General features: G+C 49.1%; 1 protein-coding gene across 2 annotated transcripts in view; it reads right to left on the bottom strand.

Annotated features, from left to right (window-relative positions):
* The window catches only part of PIK3R3 (phosphoinositide-3-kinase regulatory subunit 3), an 82098-nt gene that overhangs the window by 21778 nt on the left and 33587 nt on the right, over positions 1 to 26733 (bottom strand). Inside the window, exon 1 of one of the 2 annotated variants that reach the window (XM_056356301.1) lies at positions 10701 to 11595. The exons of the other annotated variant lie outside the window; for it this stretch is intronic. Within the exon in view, the coding sequence (XP_056212276.1) occupies positions 10701 to 10806 (106 nt within the window). The 5' untranslated portion in view covers positions 10807 to 11595. Of the gene's footprint in view, positions 1 to 10700; positions 11596 to 26733 lie in introns of those variants that run through there. 2 annotated transcript variants of the gene reach the window in all.

The following is a 26733-nucleotide window of genomic DNA, read 5'->3' as shown; positions in this document are numbered from 1 at the left end:
CCCAGTCAGGTTTTGATTCAAAAACGTCTAAAGTTTACATGATCTAAGAGCCACCGAGCCCTATGTGTGAGGGTTTTCAACAGCAATAACTCAAGAGGAGCAAAAAAAGAAGAATGCCTTGGGTCTCTAAGTGCCCCATCCCACACAGCATTCAGTCAAGCAGCCCGTGTCATCTCTGGCCACAGTATTTGCATACAAGATAAACACGCCAGTTAATTAAACTCTAATTCACAGTTTTAAGGCAGATGCCACTTAGTCTAAGACTGGCTCCATAACTTTTCTTCCAGTATTTTCCAAAAGCTGCAGGCCAGATACTTAAAAGCATAGCAGGTTTAAATGCAGCATTAACTCTATTTTACTGTTACAAATAATCACAACTACCAAGCACTCTGATAAAGTCAATTTCAAGTCACTCAGCACTTCCATGAGCTTGTCTACTAGCCTTCTTTCTGATGCTTTGAATCTACTCTGCCTCCACGTTGTAACAAGCAAAAAACAGATCTGAGGATTTCTGAAATAGTTACCCAGCTTCAAAAAGGCTGACGTACAGTAGATACCCTACAAACTGTAATATAAAGCTCTAGAAAGTGTCATTACTATGGAAACATGCAAGTAATCCACAGTTAGGCCAGCTAACATTTTAATGACAGTCCTTAAGGACAGAAGGGTTTTCCCTTTGGAGGTATAGATGAAGACTTGGAATGAAAATGTAGGCTAGTTTTTTGCAAAAATAAAAAAACTCCCCAATCTTTTAACTGCTCTCTGTAGTCTTATTCAATTTCTCAAACACTTTCGTCAATTTCTTGAACACTTTTAAGGCAAAGCCTCAAAATCTTTCCCTCCCTCAACAGTCCTGTACTTGTCACTGCTGCACAAGATGCCCTCAAGATACCTGAGAACAAAGCATATGCTGAACAAAGGTGCTTTTTGCGCACCATTTCCATGAAATTGTGTACTACATGTGCAAGTCAGAGCAGTAAGGCACCACGCTTTTGCAGAGATTTTCCAGCTGACAAAGAGGAGGGTCGTGCGCACCTGCTGACAGCAGTTCACTCCCCGCCGCTGCCAGGTAAATTATCTTGGCAGCTCCACATCTCAGCTCCTCAGTTCTCTTGCCAAGACCCCTTTCACAAAGTACTGAGCGCCAGTGCCCTTCGAAGCTGCCCTTCCTCAAAGGGCAGCTAACACGCACTGAGAACTCCTCGAGGGATGGTGAAGGAAGCTACTCAATCGCATTATTGCTGGCCACAGAACCTCAGGCATGCTCACATTTTCGCTCTCCTCCCCCAAAACAGGCGAGGTGCCAAAGAGCAAGACATTCAAAGAATTGAAGTCTTTCAATATCTCATTACAGAAAACAGCAGACAAGTTGGCACAAAGCCAGGCAGACTTCCAATGAAAACACTCCCATTATAGCTTTGCTTGTGTTTCCATGAACTTTCATAAAAACCAACACCTTTCAGAAATATTTCAGTTTTGATTAATTGGCTTTTTTTGATAAAGATCTGTTTTGTTTGAAAACTCCCCAGCTATCCAGTCCTCTCGCACACCTCCCAACCACTGTTTCACCTCCTGCAGCCTGCCAGATTTCTGCGACACTCTGTTCTTCACAAACATCCACAGCTCCTGCACAGGTTAAAGATTACCTGCTATGAGACACCTGCAGAATGGTGGACAACAAGAGTGTGTGAAGGGGCAGCTGGCTCAAATTCAGGCTTCTTCTGGGCATTTCACAAGCACCCCTCACTACTTTGCAAGGCTGAGATGTATGGGCTGAGATGGAAGAAATGGAAGATGCTTGCTGTCAGACAGATGACACTGGGATCTTTGACTACTGTATTATAAAGTAATTCCATCCTTTGCATGAAGTTGCAAAGCCAAAACCCCTCAACTTCCCAAATATTTTCACTGCTTGATGAACAAGTTTTGCTTTCAACCCAGACCACAGCGTAACAACTGCAAGCTACAGCAGTGTCAGAGGTTCCACAATCAACAGGGTTGAGGTAACTGTCCCAAAGTTAACATGAGGAGGATAGAAAGGATAAGGCCTCTTACCTACCAAGCATAATTTGCACACTATAATAAGCTGTGTACATTTATAGAACTTTTGCCATGTTTCATCACTCAGATTGTCAATACCCAGGATCACGTGCTCAGCTCACTTCAAGAAGGAATAGCTTTACCTCCTAGCCATTAGGCCCAGGCTTTTACCAACCCTTTGCATGAAAGTCCATAGCAGACATTCCATTGTCCATTAAAATCTGAAATATTCAGTAAGAACTGTACTCTACAGTATCCAATGTTGGGTCTAGAAGACAATATGACAAATGTAAAATGCAAGGAGCAAGATCATTCTCCTTTTTGTTTTTGAACTAAAGCAGTTCCTCATCTGCCTTCACAGAAGAAATACCACAGCAGGTTTTCTACCCCTCCACAGACATAGTTTTCAAACAGCTATTAAAAAATGTTCTTTGGTCAGTACATGGGAATAGATTTTTGGATAAGAGTAGGGAAAACGCAAAATTTAGCATAAGCACAGAGCTACAGCAATCGAGAACAAAGAACCAGCTTTTCATTGTAAAAGATAGAGAATGAAGTCAGGCCAGAGCAGTGACACACTACGGCTAGGAGACCTACGAAAGCCAAAAGAAAAAGCCATTTAAAATAAAAACAGCCCAGGGCCGTTATCCCCAGATATTTCTAAGGCTAACCATCCATCCAGGTGTCAAGTACAAAACTCTTAGGAGAACCAATTCACAGAAATAATCGGTACTACTGAGAAGTTCGGTGCACAAGAGCCTGCTTAAAAAAATTAATACAGCTGTAAATACATGTGACTATTGCTGCTCTAAGCAGCATGCTATTTTGGCTTACCACTTAGCTCTGATCTTTCAGAGCAGTATGTAAAATTGCTCCTCACACAGTACCTGTCCTTGCACTATGTCAAACTATTTTCTAGTTATCAAAGTAGAGATATTTCAACACCACCTAAATTGCTAACAGAGCCATCTAAATCAAGATCAAAAAGGTGCATTTCAAATCAACACTCCAGAAAAAAATTTGAAGGTAGAAAGGTATTCAGAGGAAAACATGTTTCATCACACCACATCTTTTCTAATAACCTTGAAGGAAGTTGCACCAAGGCAGAAGTCCCAGCCCATGCAATCCTACGCAGTGCCCTCAAAAGAAGCAGATTCACAGCAGGCATGGAGTAGTCTAGCTAGGCTCAGGCTGCACAGCCACTGCTCATGCTGAGATCTCGAGGTGTAACAAAAGAAATCGAATCAATCTCCTCACTCAAGTACACTGTGATCTTCAAAATATTTTAATGAAATCCACTTTATAGCAGCAGTTTCACTTCTTTCACTGTCCCAAAATTTACCAGTGAGACTGTACTGTACCCTTTGAAATGAAAAGGATCCTAAACATTTCTCTCATTGACTCAAGCTTCCTCATACCCCTTCAAGAGACTACTTTTGGAAAGAGGAGATGAATCAGAGTAAAGATGCCACAAACACCAAAGACTTCTAATCTGAAATTTGGGAGCAGCTCCTCGGAGGGCCAACAATCTAAATTCCCATACAGTCCTCGAGATCACTATACAGGGCAGTGCAGCATGAGTACTGACAGCCTGGGAAATTTAATTGCAATGTACGAATTTAGGTTCTGACAGACAACAGAGCTTACATACATGGTATTCCCAATGAACTTCTCATTCAACTCACCTCTAAAACATTTTCCTGGGGCAGGTGTTAGAATGTAAGCCCTACTGGCCACACTCAAAGAAAAACAAACCCAGTGGGCTGTGTTCCCTCTTTACAGCAATTTTTCTCTAGCTCTGTTGCTGCAGCTCTGGTTTTGTTGTTGAGGGCTGGGGGCTTTTTTTGGGGGGTAGAGGTCAGGGGAGGCATGCAAGGAAGGAGAGAATTCCTTCAGAAGGAGATGATCACGTGTAGCATCAGATCTTGGGTACTACAGAGGCTGAAATTTAGGGTAAGGCTACAGAAGGTAAAAACCCTGGAAAAAATGGCTTATGTGGAATTTTTCTTTCATGGGAAAAAAAAAAAGTATCAGAGTAAGCAGTAGCTAATAAAAGGAAATGGGAGGCTTATGTTTGGAAGGCAAAAACTGACCTAAAGTACAAGAGTCCCAAAGCAACACCAAACCAAAACTCAAGTTATTCTGCAGTGAAAGAACAAACAAGATGAAGGGGACACTGATGATTTTCTGATTTGTCCAAAACCCACAAATCTTTGTGCTAAGAAACACGATGTTTTTCAAGCCCTCCCTAAGTAACCATGTGTCAGCTTCAGGGATATTTGATTTTAGAAGTAACATTCCTATGAACTATCATTAAAATAACATTTTTCCAGTTCACAAAAACTGGGAGAGAGTCTGGGTGAGCATTGGAAGCAGTCACAGGTTGAAGCAGCTGAAGTATTTAACCTCCTTTTTCAAAGAGAACTGGATGGAAGGTAGCCATCTGAAGTGTGCCACCGGACTCAAAGCCAGAGAAGAACATAGACCCTGTTCAGCCACAGGAAAGCTTCAGAGCACATTGTGCTTTGGCATCAGGATTCACCAGGCAGCTGGTCGGTGTCCAGCAGGGCAGCTGGGGTCCTTTTTGGAAAGGGCTCTAACAGGCACTTTTCTTCTTTAAACTGTACAAATTCTTATAAAACTCCCTGTATACAGCTACTTTTTCTTCAGAAGAGCTAGAAGAACTTAAGGTAATGGAATATAGTCACTGAAACCTTGCAAAATTTTTGTCTATTGAGTGCAGGAAACAGCAAAGATCAAGGACAATGAAAATCTCTTCTAAAGAGGTAACATCCACTCACATTGTTCGGGGACCCAGCATCAGCTCATACGCTGCAGTTTAGACTATGGAGAAGCAAATTCTTGCTTACTTAGCTATTGTGCAGATTTTAACCTGTCAGAAGAAATGAGATAAAAAGCAGAAGAAAAAAAGGAATTCTGATACATTTCCATAGGGGCATTTAGTACACGAGCAGAGACTGTTCTTTTAAGCATTACTCAGCAACCTACTTTACGAAAACGAGTTTCTAAAAATCAAGCTAAAACACACCTATTGCTTTAATGGGGCCAAAGTTTTACAGCAACCTGTTTCAACACAGCTAACAGGTTTTTTTGACAATAACAAAGCCTAAGCTTTAAGACATACAGGGAATGCTGATAAAAATATACGATATGCTGCTGTTTCCAGTGCTCCCTAGTTCTCTGCCCAAAAAAGTGACTCACTGAACAACCAACATGAGATGATGTAAGGCACCCAGCTCCTTTTAGTTCTGGGCACAGATGTGTATGACCAGCTATACCTCTGTTTTCCCAAGCTATAGAGCAAAGATAAGCCCTAATAGCTTCATTCTGGAATAAGATACCGTGCAGGCAATGGCAAACACAGAAGTCAAGTCTGCTCCTTGGGAGAACAATACTTCCCAAAGGAAACTCTGAGAAGAGTCTTCTCCTTTTAAACAGGTGAGGTAGAAGAAAGCAATACAGTGATTAATTCCTGTCAGGTATAGGCATTGTGCAATACACAATTGTCTGGAACAACAATTGCAGAAATAACATTTGCTGCAGGTTTTGCCTTGAAACACATGGTGAAGAGCTTGGTTTCTTCTCAGAATGTTCTCCCATGTTTTAGTTTGCATAAACCTACAGCTTTACAGAACACAGAGCTGAACTCCCTTCAGCAAGCTTTCCCTCCCTAACTATTTCTACATCATCTGAAAGCCTACTGGTAAACAAAAATGTCAGCCTTTTAATGCAGGCTCTCCCATCTCAAGCAAAACATCATTTCACTTTATATTAATGATGCTATTTTTTTGTGTTCACTTATTTAATTGAAAGCTGATGAGTGATATTCTTTAACAGTTAGAACCATCAAAATGAAAACCAAAAGCAAAGAATGCAAAAGCAAGCCTGAAAATGCAATCATAGAAATAAAAAAATGGTCACAGCAGTCATTAAATGACAAGGCCAGTAGAGAAATCTAGGTGTAACAAGAACAGAATATAAGCATTTCACATCACTGTCCCCACAGGACATGAGACTTCAATTCAAACCATTTTCCAGGATATGCGGAATACAAGTGACTGAGCCTTATTTATTACCTGCTCTACCCCAAAACAGCCTAAACAAACTTCCCTTCTGTAATAAGGAAACTCTCAACCCCCACCACCTGATTTTTATTTTTTTTTTTATTAAACATGACTTTCAGCAAGACTTAAATTTGCAACCAAGACAGTTGCTGCTACAGTGCTGCTGTCCTGATTACATGCAGTGGATTTTTGTTTGTTTAAAGACGTGTAAGAGCAGAACTTTTCCTTGATAAGCTTCTGGAGTCAGCTCAGATAAGCTGAAGGACAATACTGACAACGCTATTACAATTTGCATCTGGTCTCCCACTGGAAAACTAGTCAGGCATAGACATGCAGTGTTCACCTACATCTGCCTATTGCATACCACAAACCCCATTTGAGAAGCCACATTCAGTTTCCACTATAACATTGATAATGATACAGCACAACTGGTACCCGAGCAAACACTGCCCTTGAGATCAGAACCCTATGTTTTCCAAATTACAATTATAGTATTGCTCCCCTAAAACAAGGGTTGTCAAATTATATATGGGAAGAAAATAGAAACTATAATGAATAAATACACTTTTTCCCTCGAATACTTGTCTCACTTATACAATGGCAGTGCTGCTTTTGCAAAGCAGACTAAGCAGCCTACAGATTACTGCTGCCCCCCCTTCATTATCAAAAGATTTTACAGCAACAGCATTGTTACAGCCAGTCTCACCACATCAGGCAAGGAAAAGTAATAGTCTTGAAAAAGACAGCTGGCCCAAGTTATAAATGTGGACAGTCATATTTGGACCTAACAGGCTTCAAAAAGGGAGCTTTCATATAGCTTTAGGACAAATGCTTATTCTGTTATCTGCTCCTAAACAGCGAGAGCCCATTCTGCATTAGTAAGCCTACTTTAAACTTGGGGTTTTCTTCATAACCCACACAAATGAAACTAACCTCTAATTTGTATTTGAGCCAAATATCTTTGCTGACATCTGTATCTGAAATCCCAGTGGAACACTCTTACTGATTTTCATCCAACTGTGACAAAATGTATTCAGTGATTACACATTTTATCAAAACAACTGGTAATATATCCCAGATCTACAGAGGGAAAGACATTATTCAGTCTTACTAATTAGAAGCGAGGTGATACATAACTGTACTCTAGTATCTTTTGCAGTCAATCCAACATCCCCTGTTCAAAAACTTAACTTCTGGCAGTAACAAGTTTTTGCAGACCTGAACAGATGTTGTTAAATAAAAACTGAACTCAATCTAGTAACCTATTTCCTTGTCTTTTCAGCTAGCAAGACCCACAAGAACAAACAAGTGAGTGAACCCCAAACAGTGTTTCCTAATGCCAGAACCAGCATATAATGCTGTTATGGCCATAATACTCTACATTAACCTTGATTATAAAGTTTAGAAGCTAATATGTTAGCCATATGCAACTGATGGCTCTAGTTTTGTCTTAGAGCACCTAGTATTATATTTGCATGTACAGATACTACTTTATGCCAGTGATACATTTCATTATGCATTTATACATGCAAGCAAAAGGAAAAAGCATTAGGTAACAGGAGTCACCCTGCTGGTTGTCACCACTGTTGCTCCTGTATTAGTTGTACTGCTCTAAGGCATGCTTTGCAAAGCTAGCAGAACCGAATCCCAAGTTATGCTGCTCTATTTAGGAAAACTCTCCTACTACTATGTTTAGGATGGATTAAAAGCTAGCAGAAAGCTTGCAGTCCCCTGTTACCTGACCCCTCTCTGCTGGAGTTGGGAAAAACTAATGTGTGAGAGGGGCATCAACTTCATTATTATTTTTGAACTTTTGAGCAAGCCTTCTAGCGGAGGGGCTGCAGGACCTGCCATCCATTTACACCTACAAGCCCGGACAGAAAACACAAGCACACTGATAAGCTGGTGCAGGTGCACTAATGCCTGACAGAAGCTACAGCTGCACTGCAGGCTGCCTGCCATCACAGGATTTTATTTCTGCATTATTACTGGGCAACGCTAAGGTGGGTATTAAGACAGCCTGCCAAGATAAATTAAAGGTCTGCTGGCCCTTAACAAGAAACAGTATCCCCACCCTTGACTTACAGGTTACGGGTGACACGGCACATTATGTTCACCTTGCTTTTGTCTTCTGCCTGAAGTTTAGACACACTAAAATGGAATCATGAGCAATCATGCATGATTTGAGACTCTTGGCTCCTGGTATCACTTGGTGCCCAGTGCTGCAGCATAAAAACCAACCAGGGATCTCTTCACACAAGTTCTGTGAACAAAAGACCGTGCTGCCTCCTTTGGCAGTGGGGACACTCACTGCATATTGTTAGTTTGCATGCTGCTGAGAAAACATATTGCCACCATTCAGCTGCTCAGGAACTCCATCCGCTGTGCGGGGGAATGCTATACTGAAAACCTTCACAAATTTTTGTTGGAAGTGGGCCAAATGGAGTTGTGGTTGTTACCGGGTGCAAATGCAGTGACTTTATCTCAAGGCATGCCGAGCGTTTAAACCTTCCAAATAAATTCCTCTGCACTCCCCTTAGGGATGACCTATCATCCCAGTCCAGAAAATGCTTTCCCACCTCACCTCTGGAGGAGGAAAAAGCAGACCACCACAGCCACACACTCTCTCTCTCTCTTCCCCTCCCTCCTCCTGAAATGTAAAAGTTATAGTTCTACAAAACCAGGACATATACATGGGGATCATCCCATGCATAATTTCCAGCTCTGGCTTTTCTAGCTTAAAAATATGAAAGATACAGTTACTGAACACTTCAGGGATCAGCATGGACCATGCAGAGCCTTGACACCTGACAACAGGGCTTCAATGATGGAAATACTGGCATTATTAATGACAGAAGCACTCCTCCTTAACGTAAACTTTGTAAGGCTGCATGGCTGAATTCCTGCAGAAATACTGGAAAGTCATTTTCTGACCAGTTCAGTCAGGCCAGCCCCTTCTAGCAGCCTACTCACACTAAACCATGCAAGGGGCATTATTTTTTCTAATAAAACCACCCCACACCAATTGTTTTAAGTCACCTACAAAGGAACTCCGGTTTTTGTTCACTTGATACAAGCAAATAGAAATAGTAACATCATGAGTAGTCAAGATCAAAAGTATTTACAAAAAAGATATCCTTTGAAATTCACAGAAAGATCTGAAAGTGTAACATTTCAGTCAGAAGTAACATCTAAAAATAGGTAGTGTCAGCTATGCAAGAATTTAATGAGTAGTGGCCAGTACTGTGCGTCTGAGAGATCTGTCCAATTTTTAAAGCATCACAGTTACCAGAGGAAGTGAGTACAGGTCCTTGAGATCCAAAAATCTCAGGATGATCACCTCCTCCTTAATTAAAGTACCACATACCTGGGGGGGGGGGGGGGGGGGGGGGGGGGGGGGAAGCTCACTGTGCTGAAACAAAGAGACTATAAACCACACTTGGAGATACAAGCCATGATTCCAGCAGACTGAAAAGCACATTTTGAAAGTCTAACAGTACATGCCACACAGAAGATACTACTTAGAAGTACTTACTTGCTATCAATTTCTCTGCAAGCTAATATTTTTTGTGTGTATTTTAATCTACCTTCTGGCTGTATAGATCAGAGACCCAAGAACATAAAGACCCTTCAATTACCTTACTGCTCTCAGCCTGTTAGGCACTTACAGGTATAAATATGGTTTCACCAGTACCCATTTATGTTAATTCATTACCAAAGAAAGACGCAACCTTTTTGCTTTGTAAGCCTTCCCTCACGCTTTGGACACAAAAGAAACTTTCTGTCCCATCTAAAAACTTCAGGCAAGTGAGAGAACGCATTTCTGTTTTCAGCACTAGTAATCCCGGGGGGGGGCGGAATAATAATATAATAAAAAAAAAAAAAAAAGAGTTGCACCAAACCCTTTTGAACAAGGTTATTAAGCACGCTATCAAAGTAACAGTGCCTCCAGGGATGGATTCCAGCCTGTTCCCAAGTCTTATCCCCCCAGCACCAAAACCCAGCGACAACACACACCTCATCTGTCAATGCTGGAAGAAAGCTGGCAAAAAAAGGGTCTCGGAGACTGTAAAAGCGATTAAACTGGAGCTGAATGAAGGTAGGTAAATCACTGCCATCAAAGTGTTACAGGCACATAAAGGCACACAGGTGAAGAGGCTAATAAAAACGCTCCTCCAGAAATGAATACAGCCGAAATATACAGTTTTCAATAAAGGCTTTTTTTTAAAAAAAAAAAAAAAAAAAAAAGAGACAGACTTGGGAGAGGGGGTGCGAGCAGCTCTCCTCCTCCTGCCTCTTTCCACCTCCCAAAAGGCACCATAAATTGCAGTTCTCTCCCCCCCACCCCTCCTCAAAAACCAGTATTAAAATACTTTCGCCCAGGATGCAGCAGGTCCAAGTCCCTGGAAAGTTTACACAAAGTTTAAGTAGAGATATTTTTTTCCGCCCCCCTCCCCCTCTGCAGATTCCCCCTCCTTTTTCAAACGGGGAAAGCCTGCAGGGAGGGCAGGGGAGAGGGCAGGGATGAAGGGCCCCGACCCGGCGCAGGCAGGGGGACAGGCTCCGGCTCCCTACCTGGAGGGTCCATCTCAATGTAAAATATCAGCTCAGTGGAATAGGGCATCATCACTTCCCTCCAGTCCGTGTCATCGCGGTCCATATCCCACACCGTGTTGTACATCGCGACAGCCCGGTCCCGGCAGGTTTATAAAGAAGCGACTGGCTTTCCCGGCTTTTAATTGAGGAGGGGGGGGGGGGGGGTTTAAAAACAAACAAAAAAAAAATGGGGGAGAGGGGAAGGCGAGAAGAATCCACCCCGCTTTGAAATAACACTTCTGGGGGGGGGGGTAAAAAAAAAGGGGGGGAATTAAAAATCGCGGAATTAAACTTAATTAAAAAAAGCCCACAAGCCACCTCAGCGGCTGCCCTGCAGGAACTAAGACAGGTAGTTATATACATATAATAGAGAGTGCTTCTTTTTGTTTAAAAAGACACCTTTCCACAGAAAAGCCACCTTCCTGAATTCTCTCTAAAAATCGCCATTTTCGGGGTATTTTTAAAACACCGGGCTGCAAGCAAAACAAAATCCCCCCCCCCCAGAAGAGAGGGGTTGGGTGGGAAGAAGCGGATAAAAAGGGGAGATCTCGGTCTCTGGATGAATTCTTTCCGCCGGCGGAGTAGAAAGGAGGGGGCGGCGGGCAACAATAACGGCGGGCGCGGAGCCCAAGCAGGGCGGGCAGCGCTGGGGGCCGCTCGGCCCGCAGTCCCCGCCGGCTCGGCTCGGTTCGGTTCAGCTCAGCGCTGGCCGTCGCCCGCCGTGCCCAGCTGGCAGCCCTGCGCGGCGCAGGCGGCGGCCCCGGGCGGCTCCGGCAGGTCGCAGCCCCGGGCTCTCTGCGGCGCGGCCGGCCCCGCTAGGTTTCATTTTAAGAGGCTCTGAGGGGCCCAACCGTCGCCAACCGCCTCTTGCCGAGGACGAGGCCACGCCCCCCGGAGCCGCGCGGGAGGGGCCCCGTGGGCGGGGCTTCGCGCCGGCTTTTTAACTCCTTCGAGGAAGTCCGGGGGGGGGGGGGGGGGGCCTGTGCGAGCGGGCGCTTCCACGAAGCAGAGGAGGGGGGTGGCCGAAAAAAAAAATGCAGAAGGGGGAAAACGTCCTCTTCACGCCAGAGAGACAAGCCCAGAAAGCAAGCTTGGCACAAACCCAAAAACTGTTTCGCCGCTTTCCTGACTTTTACCCGGCTGTCTTTCGCCCCTGCGGCCGCCTCTCTAGCCGCCTTTTGCCAGTGACACCCTCCCCCCCGCTCTGAGGAGAGCAGGGGAGGTGGTAGGTCCCTCGGCTGGCCTGTCGCCAAGGGGCTGCTGCCGCGGAGCACGCGCGGGGGGCGGGGGGCGCCGAGCCCAGTTGCCAGAGCTGCTGTCTTTGTCTGAGGGAGCAGCGAGCGCCGGGATTGGCAGAGGGCTCCGGCCAGCGCACCCAATCAGCTGGCGGCGAAGCCGGCCGGCTCGATGGCGATTGGCTGGGAGCCCCAGTTACTAAGCGGGACAAAGAAAGGCGAGCGCTGAGGCGGAGAGGGGGGACGGGGCTGAGGGGGCGCGCGGGCACCCCCGGCCCCGCCGCCCGGCCGGGGCAGCCCCGGGCTGTGCCGTGCGCCCGCCGCCACAGCCGGCCCCGGCGCCGCTGCCGGGGAGCGCCCGCTGCCCCCTCGGCGGGGTGCGGCCCCCTGGGCCGGTGCCCCGCAGCGCCGGGTGTACCTGCTACCCTCCAGCCAGGGCCGGCACCCCTTTGGGGCTGGGGTCTGTGAGAGAGGACCGCGGGCCGGGCCCAGGAGGCCCTTGGCAGGTGGGAGCCGCTGTCCGCACCCCCGGCTGAGACCTGGGCTGGCCGGCCCCGCCGCACCCCCTCTCAGCCGTCTGCCCTGCTGCTGCTGCCAGAAACATGGGCTCTCCTCCCCTGCCTTCCCTCCGCAGGGCCCTGGCAGCTGCCTGCCGTGTACTCCACATCATACCTGAGCGTTCCAGGGGGTCTCGTAACTGCCCGCTGCCTAGAGTGTGACCCCAGGGAAACCCAGAGCTCTTTCTAGCAACGTAACCGGGGCTGGGGGGGGGGGGGGGAGCAGAGGAAAAGGCACCAAACGGGATGGCTGCCTCTCACAAGCTTTGGGATAAAACTGAGCTGCGAACACACCCGAAACTGAACCTCAGTCTGCCTGCCAGCCACATCGCTATGGCCAGCCACAGCCCGCAGCCCACAAGCACTGGTGGGAGGCAGAAATGCAGCCAGCTCGGCAGGCAGCCTCGGTCTTAGCATGGCGAAGCATCCTTAAAGAAAGGCGGAATGACAGCTGTTGAGAAATTAAAAAGCCCTTTTTGCAGACTTCCAACCAGTGTCGCAGGCACAAGGACAGATGAGCACCTCGATCTGCTGTGGAGATGTCAGGGAATGTTAGAAAACCCAGCACTGAAGTTGTCGGCTTTATTTGCACTTTAAAGCATGGAAAAGTAAGTTATGAATAATTTCTCCCGCTCTAGCACTAGGTAGACAGCTCCTGAAAACATACTCCTGGCTTAGGGGGAACCGGAGGTTGACTGCAACATTGAATAACTGAGAAACTACAATGTAAGAGTATGTGGAAAGAGCTGGGTGCTGAGGTTCTGAAGTTTGCTGATGTATCACAACTTCCACGGCAAGCAATGGAGAGCAGCGCTGCTCTAGTTAATAGAGCTTCTTGAGGGACAGGCAGCTTTGATTCAAATAACTTCATGCATATAAATTAATTTTATATCCCCATCCACAAACTCTGATTAATCCATGATAACCAGATAAAACTCCTTCTTCTAATTTTTAAATTAAATTTCTTGGACTGATACAATGCATCAGCTCAAGCTTGCTCAAAGTGAAATGCCATCCATGGAAGCACCCCCCTCTCCCCCAGTGAAATTTAAGTTGGTACTGTGGGTACAAGCCACCCGCTGCCCACCGAAGGTGTGCAGGGCAGCCCCACAAGGGTTGGGCGGTGGGTGCAGGTGGAGATGTGGACACTGCTTTGCAGACCCTGCAGAGCAGAGAAATGGGGCTGCTGTCCCTACTGCTGCTCCCAAACTTAAGATTACCAGCTCTGGCGGGGGCTGGGGGGGGTGGGGGTGTTGGAGGCAGGCTCGGGTTGCAATTCATTTTCCCCCTTCCTGCACCTCATTATAAGTTCCACCCACATAAGACCTAATTACTTGGCTTTTATGCTGGCAAAGTGGATTTCATCCTTGCTGTTTCCCATGGTGGTTGCCTTCATTTTCATGGCGGCAGTGATGGTTACAGCTTATTGATGTTTTCACTTTAGTGATTTAAAGCAGAATACATTTTGTTATTAGCTCTGGTTTCTCTCATTGCTGCTTTAATCAAAGATGCAATTTAAGGCAAAGGATTGTGTGTAATGGTAAGCAGTAGGATAATGCCTTGAGAGATCAGAATATTAATGTGTTTTTATTTCTCAAAACTGTGCTTATATCCAGGATTACTTGGCTCCCAACACGCATGCATGGGGCGCTCCCTTTCCTACCACACTGCCTGCCTTGCAGTAGGAGTGAGCAGTCGTGTGCATGTGCATGCTGAGGGGAGAGATGCTGAGCATCACAGCAGTGCCCTCAGAGAACAGAAACAAAACCAGGAGCACACTGAGCACTCAGGGATGCTCAAGGTCTGGCTGAGCACCAGATCACCCCAAGTCAGGAAAAGCTACATTCAAATGCTGAAGTAAAATAATGGTGACAATGACAATGCTTGAGCAGGGGACACAGTGCTCAAAAAAGGGTCCTGGTGCCCCATGCTAAGGCTGAAAGGCAAGAAGTGAGCACAGCATCTGCTGCTTCCCCAACATCACTGCGTTGATGGCCGTGCATTCGCTCGCTTTAATTTCCTTGGATCTGACAATTTGCATTTCAAGGCAAGATTAAATATTGAAGTTTTGAGCACTTCCATGTGCTTTAGGAGGAGCCGAATGGACCCGTGCTGGAAGAGGCTAAACACAGAAAAGCCATTTGTGCCAAACTGCTTGGTTTCCTCTTTGCCGAGCCATGATAACGTGATATCCGACAGCTGAATGTAGGCCACAACAGGCTTTTATAGTTGGAGGGGTGGAGGAGGGAGGGGGGGTTGAATCCACAGTGCTGCCAGCCAAACGTGCTAAAATGATGAGAGATTTTGGGGGCAGGCTGGAGACTCCTGGCCACTCCTGAGACCCAAATGTGAACAGCAGTGTTAGCACAAGCTCAGGCCCTGCTGGAGGGGAGCTCGTAGATGGTAGAGCTGTGTTTGCATCGGGAAGGACGATTCCCTGGCTGGCATTAAATGCTACATGAAATTACTAGCCTTGCGCTGCACAGAGATCAGGATTTGTGCAGTATCTGCTGTAATTGGTGGCCAACTTCCCACGGGGGCAACCACATCTTGCAAGTAACAGCACAAGAACAACCAGTCGCGGCAGACTGGTTTAATGGATTATTCCTGCCTGTTTCTCACCTCCTGGTGACAAGGAGATGAGGGAAGGCAGAAGGGTTGGTCTACTTTGGCTCAGATACTGCTGCCAGGGCCTCACCATAGCTCAGCACGCTGCAAGCTAAACCTGAGGCTTGCTGGCAAGAGAAGTGGTGGGAAGGGCAGAGGTTTATCCTGTCTTCCCGAACCAGAGCAGTGCTGGCAGCACAGGGATGGTGCAAGCACCGTCTTCTGCTGGAATGGTACAGTCTGAGCCTTGAAAATACCCCAGAGACCACAAAGCATTTGCCACCAGATGAAGGTTAATTCAAACCCCTGTGCGGGTGAAGTAGCAGCAGTTTCCTTCCCTGCATCCTCCTGCACCTTCAGGTGAAATGTAATGGGTGCTTTTAACAAGGACTGTGCTTCCTCCTCTCTGCTTTAGAGTCATTTTATGTCCTCATAGGCTGCAAAACTGTTGCCTTGCTCTACCCCAGATGTGGCCAAATTTCTGTGGTGAGAAAAAACTCTGGCAAGTGAGCCAAAGTCGGGTGCTTTGGTTTGAAAATTACACATTGCGTTAAAAACCTGTGTTAAAGAATAATATGTGGTCTGCAAAAACATTCAAATGAAACACTTCAATGTTAGGAAGTGTCTTATTTACAGCTGTTGGAGCAGCTTGTGCCCTCTTCCATCCCACGTCCACACAACAAGGAAAGAGGTTGTAATAGGGGCTCATGTATGTAAAGATTGTAGCACAATGCATGCACGCAGAGTTGAGCTTGCGAGGAATCATACATTAGGCATTTCCTAACTTAAAAGCACTTGGCTTTGCATTATAAACAACATTCTTTTAACATAGGAAATAACATTAAAAAAAAAGAATAATATCTTTTAAATAAATGTCTACAACGTAGGTTATTGCAGCTGGACCTAAGGTATTCCTCAGCAAGGTTTGGATTGGCCTTTCCTTACTGTTCCAGAGGTTTCTGCCTCAAAAATTGCAGGAGTAACAGTCAGGGCTGGAAGTGGAAAGTTGCTCTCCTGCGAGGGAAGAGGAGGTGTGTGTGGCTTTTGCAGCCGGGCAGCACATGTCAACCCCGTGCTGTGCCCACTGGTGTCTGGGGTGGACACATCTGTGCCGAAGAGTGCCCAGGGATGAGTGTGCAAGGGGGTGGGCATGGGGGGGTGAGGGAAAGGACATGCTGTGCTGAGCTGTGCTGAATCGCTGCTTTGGCAGACAGCACCGGGCCAGCTCTTTAGAAAGTTCACGTTCAGTTATTGTTTTGACAGGCTGCCAAAGTTTTCCTGAGGAATGCAGGCAGCAGAAGGGAAATGGCGATTTTAAAACTTTTTTTTTTATAACTCAGCCAAACCAGAATGGAATTTCATGGGAAAAGCGAAAGGTACATCTCTAGCCTCGGGGCATCATCACTGCCAAATTTCAGAGGCTGGCTGTGAACAATGGAGGTGTCAGAGCATCTCCACGGCAGCACACACTTGCATGCACTCACATGTGCTCACACATACTCACACTCACACACACACTGGAGGCATCTTCCCCAACAGCCAGTACTTCTACCCTACATCCAATGCCCCCAGAAGACTGATAGTAACCAATTGAGCTTCAAATAAAAAAAAAATAATACCCGTGGTGTAAAAGCAGAAGATAAAGCCAGTTTGCAGCTGCTGAAAGGTTTGCGACTTGGCCTTGGGAGGATGCTTAGGTGCTCTCCCCACCCCAATCCCAGCCTGCAGCTAGCTGTGCACAGCTCTTCACTATGTCAGTAACAGAGCCACAGGGCGGTTTTTCAGGTCTTCCTATCCCTAGGAAGGGCAGGGGGTTGCAAGCTCCCCTCCTCCTCCTCCTCCTCCTCCTCCTCCTCCTCCAAAGAAGTGGCAGAGCAGCCGGTGAGCCAGGCTCCGGCACTGTGGCACCCCAGGGTCTGCAGGACTGTGGAACCAGGCTGGGGAGCTGCCAGTTACCTTATATTTTCCAGTACACTAATTTCTCTTGTCATCTTGCCAGTGACAGAGAGAGTTAAACAGAGCAATCCATTAAAGAAGCAGCCTGACAGACCAATTGTAAGGGTTTCAGCAATCCCCATTTACACTGGCTTGAAAAAAATTTCGCCTCGAGCAGCTCCAATTACAGAATTATCGGACCACACTCCAGTCCCTTTGTGCACTTCGCATCTCTGTCATCGTTCCAGGCCTCTCTCTATTTAGTTGCTTGGAAATAGTGAGCAAAATGGAAGGAGACTTGTAACAAGTTCAGAGAAATTAGAGGGGGGAAAAGAGAGAGAAAAAAGCCACACACACCCCAGCTCTAATGTCCTAAACCAGGACATTTTTGAAATGTAACACTGTATAGGCACTTAAAATATTTTTCACTTCCTCTATTCATTGCTTTAATGCACTGGAACTACTTGCTCGGATTTCATTTTTTTTTTCTCCCAAGGAATGTATAAATACCACTCTGTAAATTCCTCAGGTCTGATTTTAAGAGGAACTGTAGAACTTTATTCATGGAGGAAAGAAATAATCCCAGTACCTTCCTGCAATAACTTTTCTTTTTAATAAACATGGCAGTGTATGTTTTGATCACAGCCGGTGATGCGAGTGGCAGGAAGAGGAAATCAGCGGCATGTCTAGGAAAAGCGAGGTCTCATCTCTGCTCTGCTGCCATCCCACTTGGTGACCTTCAAGCTGAATTGCCAGCACTGGTTTGAAGGCGGCACCTTTCCCAGTAGGAGGAATTCTGGCAAAGCCTAGATGAGCAATCACTTCTGCAAATGCACATCTTGAACTCTGTATACTTGTTATTATTACGAAAAAAAACCCAACCCAAAACTAACCCCAACACAATAGTTGTCCTGCCCTAGGGTGCAAAGCTGAAGGGTTCCCTAACCCTTCACCCATGGCCAAGCCAGGCACTGTCACCCATGACGCAACAGCTATGTGACATGGATGTTATGCTCCCAACCAAACATGACATCACCTAATTATCTTCCAGCAAACTCTCCTGGCTTCCCAAACAATGTAATGATCCCATAGCTAGTGTTATCTAGAACTGGTAGCCTTGTATATCCATAACATGTTACCTCACGTTAAGAAAACACCCCCCTTTTCTTGCAGTGGAGATTATCTAGTTTCACAGGGAGGATAAGTGAGCAAAGCCATCCCTACGTACTGCTGGGGGGAGGCTGAGATCAAGCTTCCATGCTAATGCACGGGTGAATGCTGGCTTCACTCTGGCCCTAAGCAGAAGGAAGTTTCTCATGGCTAAGTCCCCGGTCCTGCTGTGGGACTCCCTTGTCCCCATCCCTTTCCTTGGGATGCAGTGGAGCTGACCCACTGCTCTTTGGATCCAGGGAACCTCACTGCAACGCATCTGTACTCAGTCAGAGCTCTGCCCAGGCGCAGTAACAGAGACTCCCCTCCAAGGTTTTGGGTGGAGATTGAAAGTGGGAGAAAAAAAACCCCATAACAACCCAGGGAGCTCTCAGGGGTATTGAAAAGTCATCTCATTTCTTATTAATCGCTTAGGCCAAGAATTCAAACGTCGGCAGTGTGTTGGCTGGGGTCGCTTTCCTTGCAGTTATCCACATGCAGTTCATGCCTTGGAAAATGACCCATTTACCATCATGCATTGTTGCTTAGCTACACGCACTTTCCCTCTAAGTTTTCCCAAATGGAAACATGGCTCTGTTTGCTTTGGAGATCATTTTCCCTGGCTTTCTTTGCTTTACAGTAAATAAGTGCAAGAAGAACAGCCTCTGAACACTAAGCGGGGAAATAAAACAAACAGTGCTGTGTAGGGCAATCACTGAAAAACCAGCACATGGATGCGATGCCTTCCTTGTCCAGCCAAAGTAATGGGTGGGAGGGAGGGCTTGAGCAAAGGCAACCTGCAAATCAGCTTCTTTAAGAGCTTTTTTTCTATGTCTTTTGCATTAAGGTTCTTTTCCTGCTGAAGATTTCCAAACTTGAAGGGGGAATTCGGTTGAATAGTGCTGGGTTCCCAAGAGAAGAATACGAATTCCCTAGAGGACAGGTGGGACTTTAGGCCATCAAGAACTCACTCCATGTCTCTGCTGCCACGCTTGCCTTGCGCAGTCCTAGGCATCCTCTAGGATGCAGGAAAACACCTCCCTCCTACCTGCAAACCACCACACCACTTTGCACCACCAGATAAGACTTTATCACCATCAAGCCCCAAAATTTCACAGATGTACTAGGTCCTGGCTGCAGTGGCATTGCTGTCAGTGGGCACGTGCCGGCAGATCAGCCACCACAGCATGAAGTTCAGCTTCCCAGCACACTGGGTAAATCCTTTGGCCATTTGCTGGAAGCCTGAGCCCGTCAGTGCTTACACTGCACAAATGTCCTTGAAACATGCAACAAATCCAGAGCATTTGGAAGGCACCAGCTTTACTGCCCATCCACGGAGGGGCTGTGCAGCATGTGCGCAGCTGGCCCAGCCTCCCAGGAGGTCTTGCTAAGCCTGTGCTGTGAGCTGTGCCGGCACAGTGGTTGTGTCCAGGATTTCCAGATGTCCAGCAGTTCTTCTGTTCCTCAAGGATCAAACAAAACTTGCAACATCTTCAGATTTTACTGAGGACAAAGCATTTGAGTAAAAATGTGGCCAGGTCTCTCTCACAACACATAGGTTGGTAGAGACCAAAGTGAAAAATCTTTTGTTTCCTGGTGCCACAAACGCCTGCCGGACGAGAGCTCTTTGCAGAGGGTAGGCAAAGCCGGCTGCTGCCGGAGTGCCAGGTGCCTGCAGCTTCCAGAAAGAGCGGGATGCCCCGAAGGGTGAGGTCATGCCCTGCCTTTGGCTGACAAAGCATAAAATGTGTATTGTCTCCAAAAAGAAAAAAGGGAGAGACAAAGTAAATAGTGCGATACTGATTACCAGCCCAACATACTGGTCTAAGGTTTAATACAACAGATTCCAGACTAAGAACCTGCCAGAAAATGAAGAGGGGTATTGTACCTATGCAAATCCCAGCTGGTGGGTTAACACATCCCAAACACTGCGTGCTCTGTGAGAGCTGCCAGCACCTGAAGAAGCCACCTTTACTGCCCCGGCGCTTGGAAGCTCTTATCTTTCTTTGACCAAACCTAAACAATATAACTTTATTTTAGGTGATACCTCCCAGATGAACGGCCTTTTAAAAGTGCTTTGAGGAATTAAATGAGAGAAAACAGTAGGAGGGAGAGAGGCAGGGAGAGGAGGGAAAAGCTTGCTGCCAAACTACAGGAAGCAAAGTTGTTGGATGCTAAAACCACAAAATAAGGAGCTAGGAGCGACGTCAGACTAGAAGAAGCAAATGGGTGATCAGGCTTGCTGCCACCAGAGGTACCCCGAGACAGTGGCTCAGTCCCAAAGTGAGTATCCACTTCACCATCCTCTATGTTTCTGCAGCAAAGATGGGGATGCTGTTACCTGTGGATGCTGTCTGGGTCTGCAGCACTCCAGCTAACCCGCCCCCCGCCGCCACAAACATAGAGCACAGGCACGTCATCCTCATAGCACAGCCCCATGGCCCCTACTCCTTGCAGTGGGCAGGTTCCAGCACAAGCATTTTGGGGAGCCCAGCAGGTGATGGGATCAGCCAGTGTGTCCTCTCCTTCCCTTTGCTGTTGCATTCCTGCAGCTGAGGCCAATTCCTGCTTTTTGCACTCCCCTCTGGTTTCTGTGGTTGATGGGGAGATGCCAGGTCTCCCTTGCCCTGGGCAAAGGGTGGAAACCTGCAATGTCTCCTAGCCAGAGCCATGGGCTCCTGCTACAAGCAGTGGCAGGGAGCAGGCCGGGGCTGGTGCAGAAGGCAACAGGAGGACCAGCACAGCCGCACAGAGCTCAGTGCCACCATGCCATCGGAGGGAAGGCAGCACGGATGGCTGAGAGCTGCGTCCATCACTCTGGCTCACTACAGGCTGGGCATCTGCCTTAAGTCCTGGGGCTGAATCAGGCCAAGGGCAGTTTTCATGAATGGAAATCCCACTGGTTTTATTGTCTTTGAAAGGCTGGAAACACCTGCCTGTTGCTCAGAGAAACAGCAGGCAGGATGAAGGTCTGGCAGCATGTCCCCTTTTGCCCCACATCCTTCCTGGGCACCCTTTGGGGCCCAGCACTGGCACCCTGTGCCCCCCATTGCTGGTTCGGAGTTGGCCCTATGAAAACCCAACATCAAAAGGGCTTTTTTCAGCAAGGGTTATTTCCACATCAAATGCCTACCTCCAGTCCTGAGCCATCAGGGAGAGAGCTTTTCATAAAAGGAAAGGAAAGATTAATATTATTTTTCAAAAGTATAATGGGAGGTTTCCACTCCCTGAGCACTTCAGAGTTAGTTTTTACACAAAGCCAGAATAATTCCAACCCCAAAGGAGAGAGACAAAGAAAAACACATTAGAGGGGCTTACAAATGACTGAAAAAATGGTTGGTCTGAATAGAAATGTTCACGTCACCATCACTGTGAGGGCTAGAGGAGGCTGCTGCTGGGCAAGCCTGACTTTCCCATGGGGATGCATGTCCTCCGTCCTCACTCAGAGCAGCAGGGCTGTTCCAGCCTGCTCCAGCACAGGGAGCACAGAGAGGTGGGGAGAGCCAGAGATGGGCTTTCAGAGTCACAAACTGGTGGGAGGAGGAAGGAAAGGACAAGGGGTGGAGAAGATGCTGGGAGCACCCTCTGGGGCAAATGGAACAGAGGAAAGCCTGCTGCGAGGTACAACCCTCCTGCAGCTCCACAGAGAGAAAAGTGGCCTGAGTCTGGCCCAGCGACTGGCAAGCAGTGTTCCCAAACTGCAGCACAGCTCTGCCTTGGAAAGGCACCTGCAACCTCAACATCTTCCTCTGAAAAACATGCCATAGCATCACAGGGGAACCACATCCCAGCAGCCTTGACAACAAGTTTCTGCTCCATGAGCATGAGCCGTGGGGCCAGATGAGTGTATAAACAACTATTTGATCACTTCGACTACAGGAACCAACTTGAAAAATACCTCCGATTCACAAGCTTGCAGCCTGCTTCTGAAAAACCAGACTAGAAGTAAGCTCCCACCCTGGAAAATCCCTTGCCTGTGTCTGCTGTGCATCCTTTCCCATGCCGGGAAGGGTTGGGCCAAATGCAGAAGATGCCGTGGGGCTGGCAGAGCTGCTCTGGAGCAATGTCCTTGGGCTGCTGTGTCAGGGGTGGCAGGGCTCAGCATCTGGGAGGTGATACATCATCAGGCAACTTAGTGCGTTGCTTGCTTTCTGCTTCTTGGTCATTCAACAGATGGGGCTGAATCCCTCGCTGGTGTGTTGCTCACCTTCCTCTGGACTCGGGGTGCAAATGTGAAATGAGGTGTGGGACAGTCCTTGCAGCCCTAAGCCTCACAGTCACGAGTGACATGAGACCCTCAGTGGTTTTCACTTACAAGTGGGTAGGGAGAAAATCCTTGTGGGTAAGGGAGAGAAAAATGCAAAACATGATCCTGAGGGCTCAGAGAAACGCTTCTGGTTAAGCCAAATCTTGCCTTTTCCCAGTGCTTGGAATTGTCCATCCATGAAGAGGTCTGGAGCAGGCACCTTCACCACGTAAATCCCACTTAAACCCTTAAATAAATGCCTGAGTGGCACTTCAGGTTCATCAGCTGGCCAGCGCAGGGGCAAAGATTTCAAGTTCACCCAAGAAAGAAGAAAAATCCCCCAGTCCCACCGCCAGAGATTGCAGCTGATGGCTGGAGGGCAGCAATGGGGGAAAGGAGCAGTAAGAGGGTGGCCAGGCAGTGGTTTGTGGGACCCTGCTGGCAAGCACTGAGCGGCCCAGCATCCTTCCTCACTGGCTCTCCTCCACACCCAGAGCCAAAGCAGGGGGAGTGATGGCAGATGCAGCTCCTCTCCCCAAAACACTGTCTGCCTCTGGGAAGGTGGGGGAAGTCCTGGGAAAGCAGCTTCACATTGATGACGGTGGCTGACGTGCCGGGGGTCAGTGCTGGGAAAGCCAAGGGGTGCACTGGAAACGGGAGATGCCTGTGGCAGATGATTGTGCCAGTAGGACACGGCCGGTTTGCTGCCTGCGGGACTTCAAATGCTCTGCCCAAAACAACTTACTCAGATTTACTGTAAGCGGCAGCCAGGCCATCTATAGCTTGTGGTGAACATACCAGCCCTGCCTGCAGAAAGGGCTGCGGAAGCCAAGCTGGCCCCTTGCCCGGCAGGCTGGAGGAGGGGAGCGGGGGGGGAGCTCTGCAGCCCTGCTCGCCTGCCCCAGGCCTGCGGGAACAGTGTTTCCCAGAGGTTGCTGCTGTTTGTTTGGGCGAAGGTGTTGAAATTTGGTGGGGTGTTTGTTAGGGACGCAGCAGGCGAGGAATACAAGTGGTGAAACGGGGGTGGGCTCCTGGGTGTCACACACATACACACATGCACACACACACTGGACCCTGCTCGCCCACCACTGCACTGGCTAGAAACCCCCAGGTGGTGCCGAGTCTCACCGTTTCTGGGGTCCCTGTCTAACCCCAGAGCCCATGGAGCTGCACCCACAGGCAGCAGCCCTACCAGGGCTGGGTAGGGGAGCTGGGTGTGCATGGGGGGGATATACTCCCTCCTGCCTGCAAACCTGCTTCTCTCCATAGCCAGGTCCTGCTGTTCACAGCCTGATGGTGCAGAGCCACTTGCCACCTCACAGCCTGGAAACACAACTGCCTACAGTCGGAGCCCCCCATCTGTGTGCCAGACCCCTCTGGGCACAGTCACCTGGGGCTGGGTACACGGGAGGAGGAGCTGGAGGGGGGATGCTGCTGCAGGGACGGGATGCTGTGGCATGGCCACAGAGCTCATCATTAGGGATGGCAAATATTTTTGCTCACATCAGGGCTAGATCACTGTGAATTCTGGGGTGCCAGCGAGGAAGGAAACCTGGCTGGCTCTTCTGACCTGTGGTCCAGCACAGTCCCCTCTTCCCTTCCCACTCCCCAGCATGCAGCACTGTTGGCTTCCAAGGGGAAATTTGGGAGGTTTATTCCCTGGGAAAGGGGCTTCGGGGGAGCCAGAGGTTAGCAGGGATGGCAGAGCACAGATAGAGTTTCTGATGTTCAGAGACTCTGCATGGGTTCAAAAAGGAGGGACCCACAGCTGCCCACTGGCATCACTGCTCAGCCTGTGCCTGGTGGCAGATAACGAAGTGTGGCAGAGGCAGGAGCCCTGCGCTTCGACTGGGAAGGCAACAGTCCCAAGAGGACATACCTTCATCACCTAAAATCGGTGGTGACCAAATCACACTATCTTGTTCTCCCACAACAACCCCCGTCTCACCATGGAGCTGGCTGCAGTGTCCTTGTATACCTGGTGGCATTTGTGGAGCTTACCCACCGCAGGGGGCAAACGTAGGAGGTGGGCTTGAAACCTGCCTAGACACCTTCAAGGTGCCAGGGGCACCTTTGACATAGGATTTCAGGTGATTTCTGGAATCTGGCATGCAGGCAGCTGGAGCATGCCACTGGAGGGGACCGCTGCCTGCCATCCCAGCCCTGTGCACACAGTCCACACCAGAACCCTGTGGCTGATTGCCCCAAGACACATCCCGAAGGGCAGCACAGCTCTCAGTGGGGCTGGGACCCACTGGGGGCTGATGTCCTTCCCTGCCGCAGCCAGGGCTGTGTCACTGGCCACCTTGCTGCTGCTGGCCACAGCCTGAGGCCCTCAGCAGGTCCCAGCGCCGCATTTGGAAACACATGAGGTGGATTTTCTCTTGCCAGGTGCTTTCTGCCACCCAGTGTAATGCTCGACGGTGATGCTGTGAACACGAACCCCAGGTGGAGCGGTTACAGCTGCTGCCATGCCCTGGTGAGCCCCCAGCCCCCCATACTGGTCCCACTGTGGCGGCACTGGGGCAGGTGGCTGTGCCAGCGGATGAAAGGCAGGGAAAGGCCCGATTGTGGCAGAAACCGCTTGAGCAGCTCAGCAAAGGCACGCAGGGGCCAGGCTGGGCGCCGCTGGCCGGCAGCCAGCTCAGCCCTGGGGCGCCCAGGGCCATGGCCAAGCCGGGAAAACCCCCGGCTGCGCCTGGGTTCCGGCCTTTGTGCGGGGCTGGGGCGGGGGTCCGACACCCAGCTGCACCCCCCCATGCCCCGGGAGGTGCTGCTGCATGGAGTGCGAGGTTTGGCAGAGGGGGCTCACCGTCCCCTGTGCCGGGAGGGAAATTTCCGATACCGCTGTGTTCCCAGAAGTCCAGGGAGGTTTCAGCCCTGGCTCTGCCGCCTGGGCTCACGCTTCCTTCCCGGCTCAGCTTGCGAACCTGGCACTGGGGGCCCACGCTGGCGCGCAGGGTGAGGCTGAGGGTGGGCAGCCCTTGGGGCTGGGCCCTGTGGAGCAGAGCCGGGCTCACGCCAGCGCTTGGCGGCCGCTCCAGCCCTTCTTCTGGCCCCTCTCCCAGCTGGCAGATGCACCGGTGGGCTGTAGGCTGCCACAGAGACGCTTGTACCAGCAGCGCTGCCAGAGCCGCGTGCTGCCCGACGCCAGCCAGCTCGGTGATGTCAGCCCGCGCCGCGTCCCTGTCCCCCTGCCCCAAGGCCTCCTGCTGAAGTCCCATAACGGGGCACCGCAGCTCCCGGCAGTGGCGCAGGGTCACTGTGCCATGGGGGGCCAAGGGCCGGGGTTTTTCTCTGTCCCCTGCCTGGTGTGGAGGCGAAGCATCCATTGAGGGGATGCTTAGAAAGGGACGGATACTGCCTGCGTGCACCACAGTGCTGGTGCTCGCCAGCGGGCATTGGTGCCCTGGCACTGAGGACCGATGGGCCTGATCCAGTGCAGGTGATAGGGGACATGGCTGCTCCGGGGTGGGGGAGTCAGGGGAGCCAGGGTGTCTACCCACGGGTGTCGGGAGCCTGGCTGTATCCTGCAGCAGCCTCCCCCTGCCTGCCCCAGCCACCCAGCGCTGGCTGCGGATGTTTTCTGTTCTTGCAAGAAATCCAGCTGAAAACAAGCAGGGCTGCGCCTGCCAGGTGGCTCCTTCAGAGCTCTTGCTTCTGCTCTGCGTTTAAGCAGCAGTGATTTTTGCTTGGAAACGTCCAGATTTTTGCTCTGCACAGGCTTTGATTTCGAAGCCACCAGCACAGAGCTCCCAGGGACTGAGGGACTCCAGGCTCCTGCCCTCTCCTGCCCATCTTGCCTGTGGGACTGGCTTGCCAGAAAAAAATTGAGTCTGGGTCTAAAATGTCCAGCCCAAATCTGATGTGCCTGGCGGGGGTGGTGGGAGCCCTGACCCTGGCCCCCACAGCCCTCCAGCACCAGCTCGGGCTTAACTCTCTCCTCCGCGGGAAGAGTTCAAACCTTCCAGTTAAATCCAGGAAGGAGTTAGCAAGTCTTTGTGGCAGGTGGATTAGAGGCAGAGGTAAATGCTCCTGCTCAGTGTAATCTGGCTGGTTAAAAGCTCAGCTCAGCCTCTATCCCAGCATTGTCCTTGCTTCTTATAAATATAGGAGACATTTCTGCAAACAGGGATTTTTCCTTTTGCCTATTTAGAAACCTAAGAGATTGGGGAGCGCCTGTTGCCCTCCTCCTTTCCCCAGGGTGTCATCAGGTTTTATTACCATCCTCCAGTGCTCTGTTCTCTCCGGGCTGGGTTTGGTGCTGGTGGCCTCTGATCCTG

The sequence above is a fragment of the Falco biarmicus genome, chromosome 11 (assembly GCF_023638135.1).
Source record: "Falco biarmicus isolate bFalBia1 chromosome 11, bFalBia1.pri, whole genome shotgun sequence".
Classification (NCBI taxonomy): domain Eukaryota; kingdom Metazoa; phylum Chordata; class Aves; order Falconiformes; family Falconidae; genus Falco; species Falco biarmicus.
The sequence above is the reverse complement of the archived record's forward strand: the minus strand, read 5'-3'. Positions and strand labels throughout refer to the sequence as shown.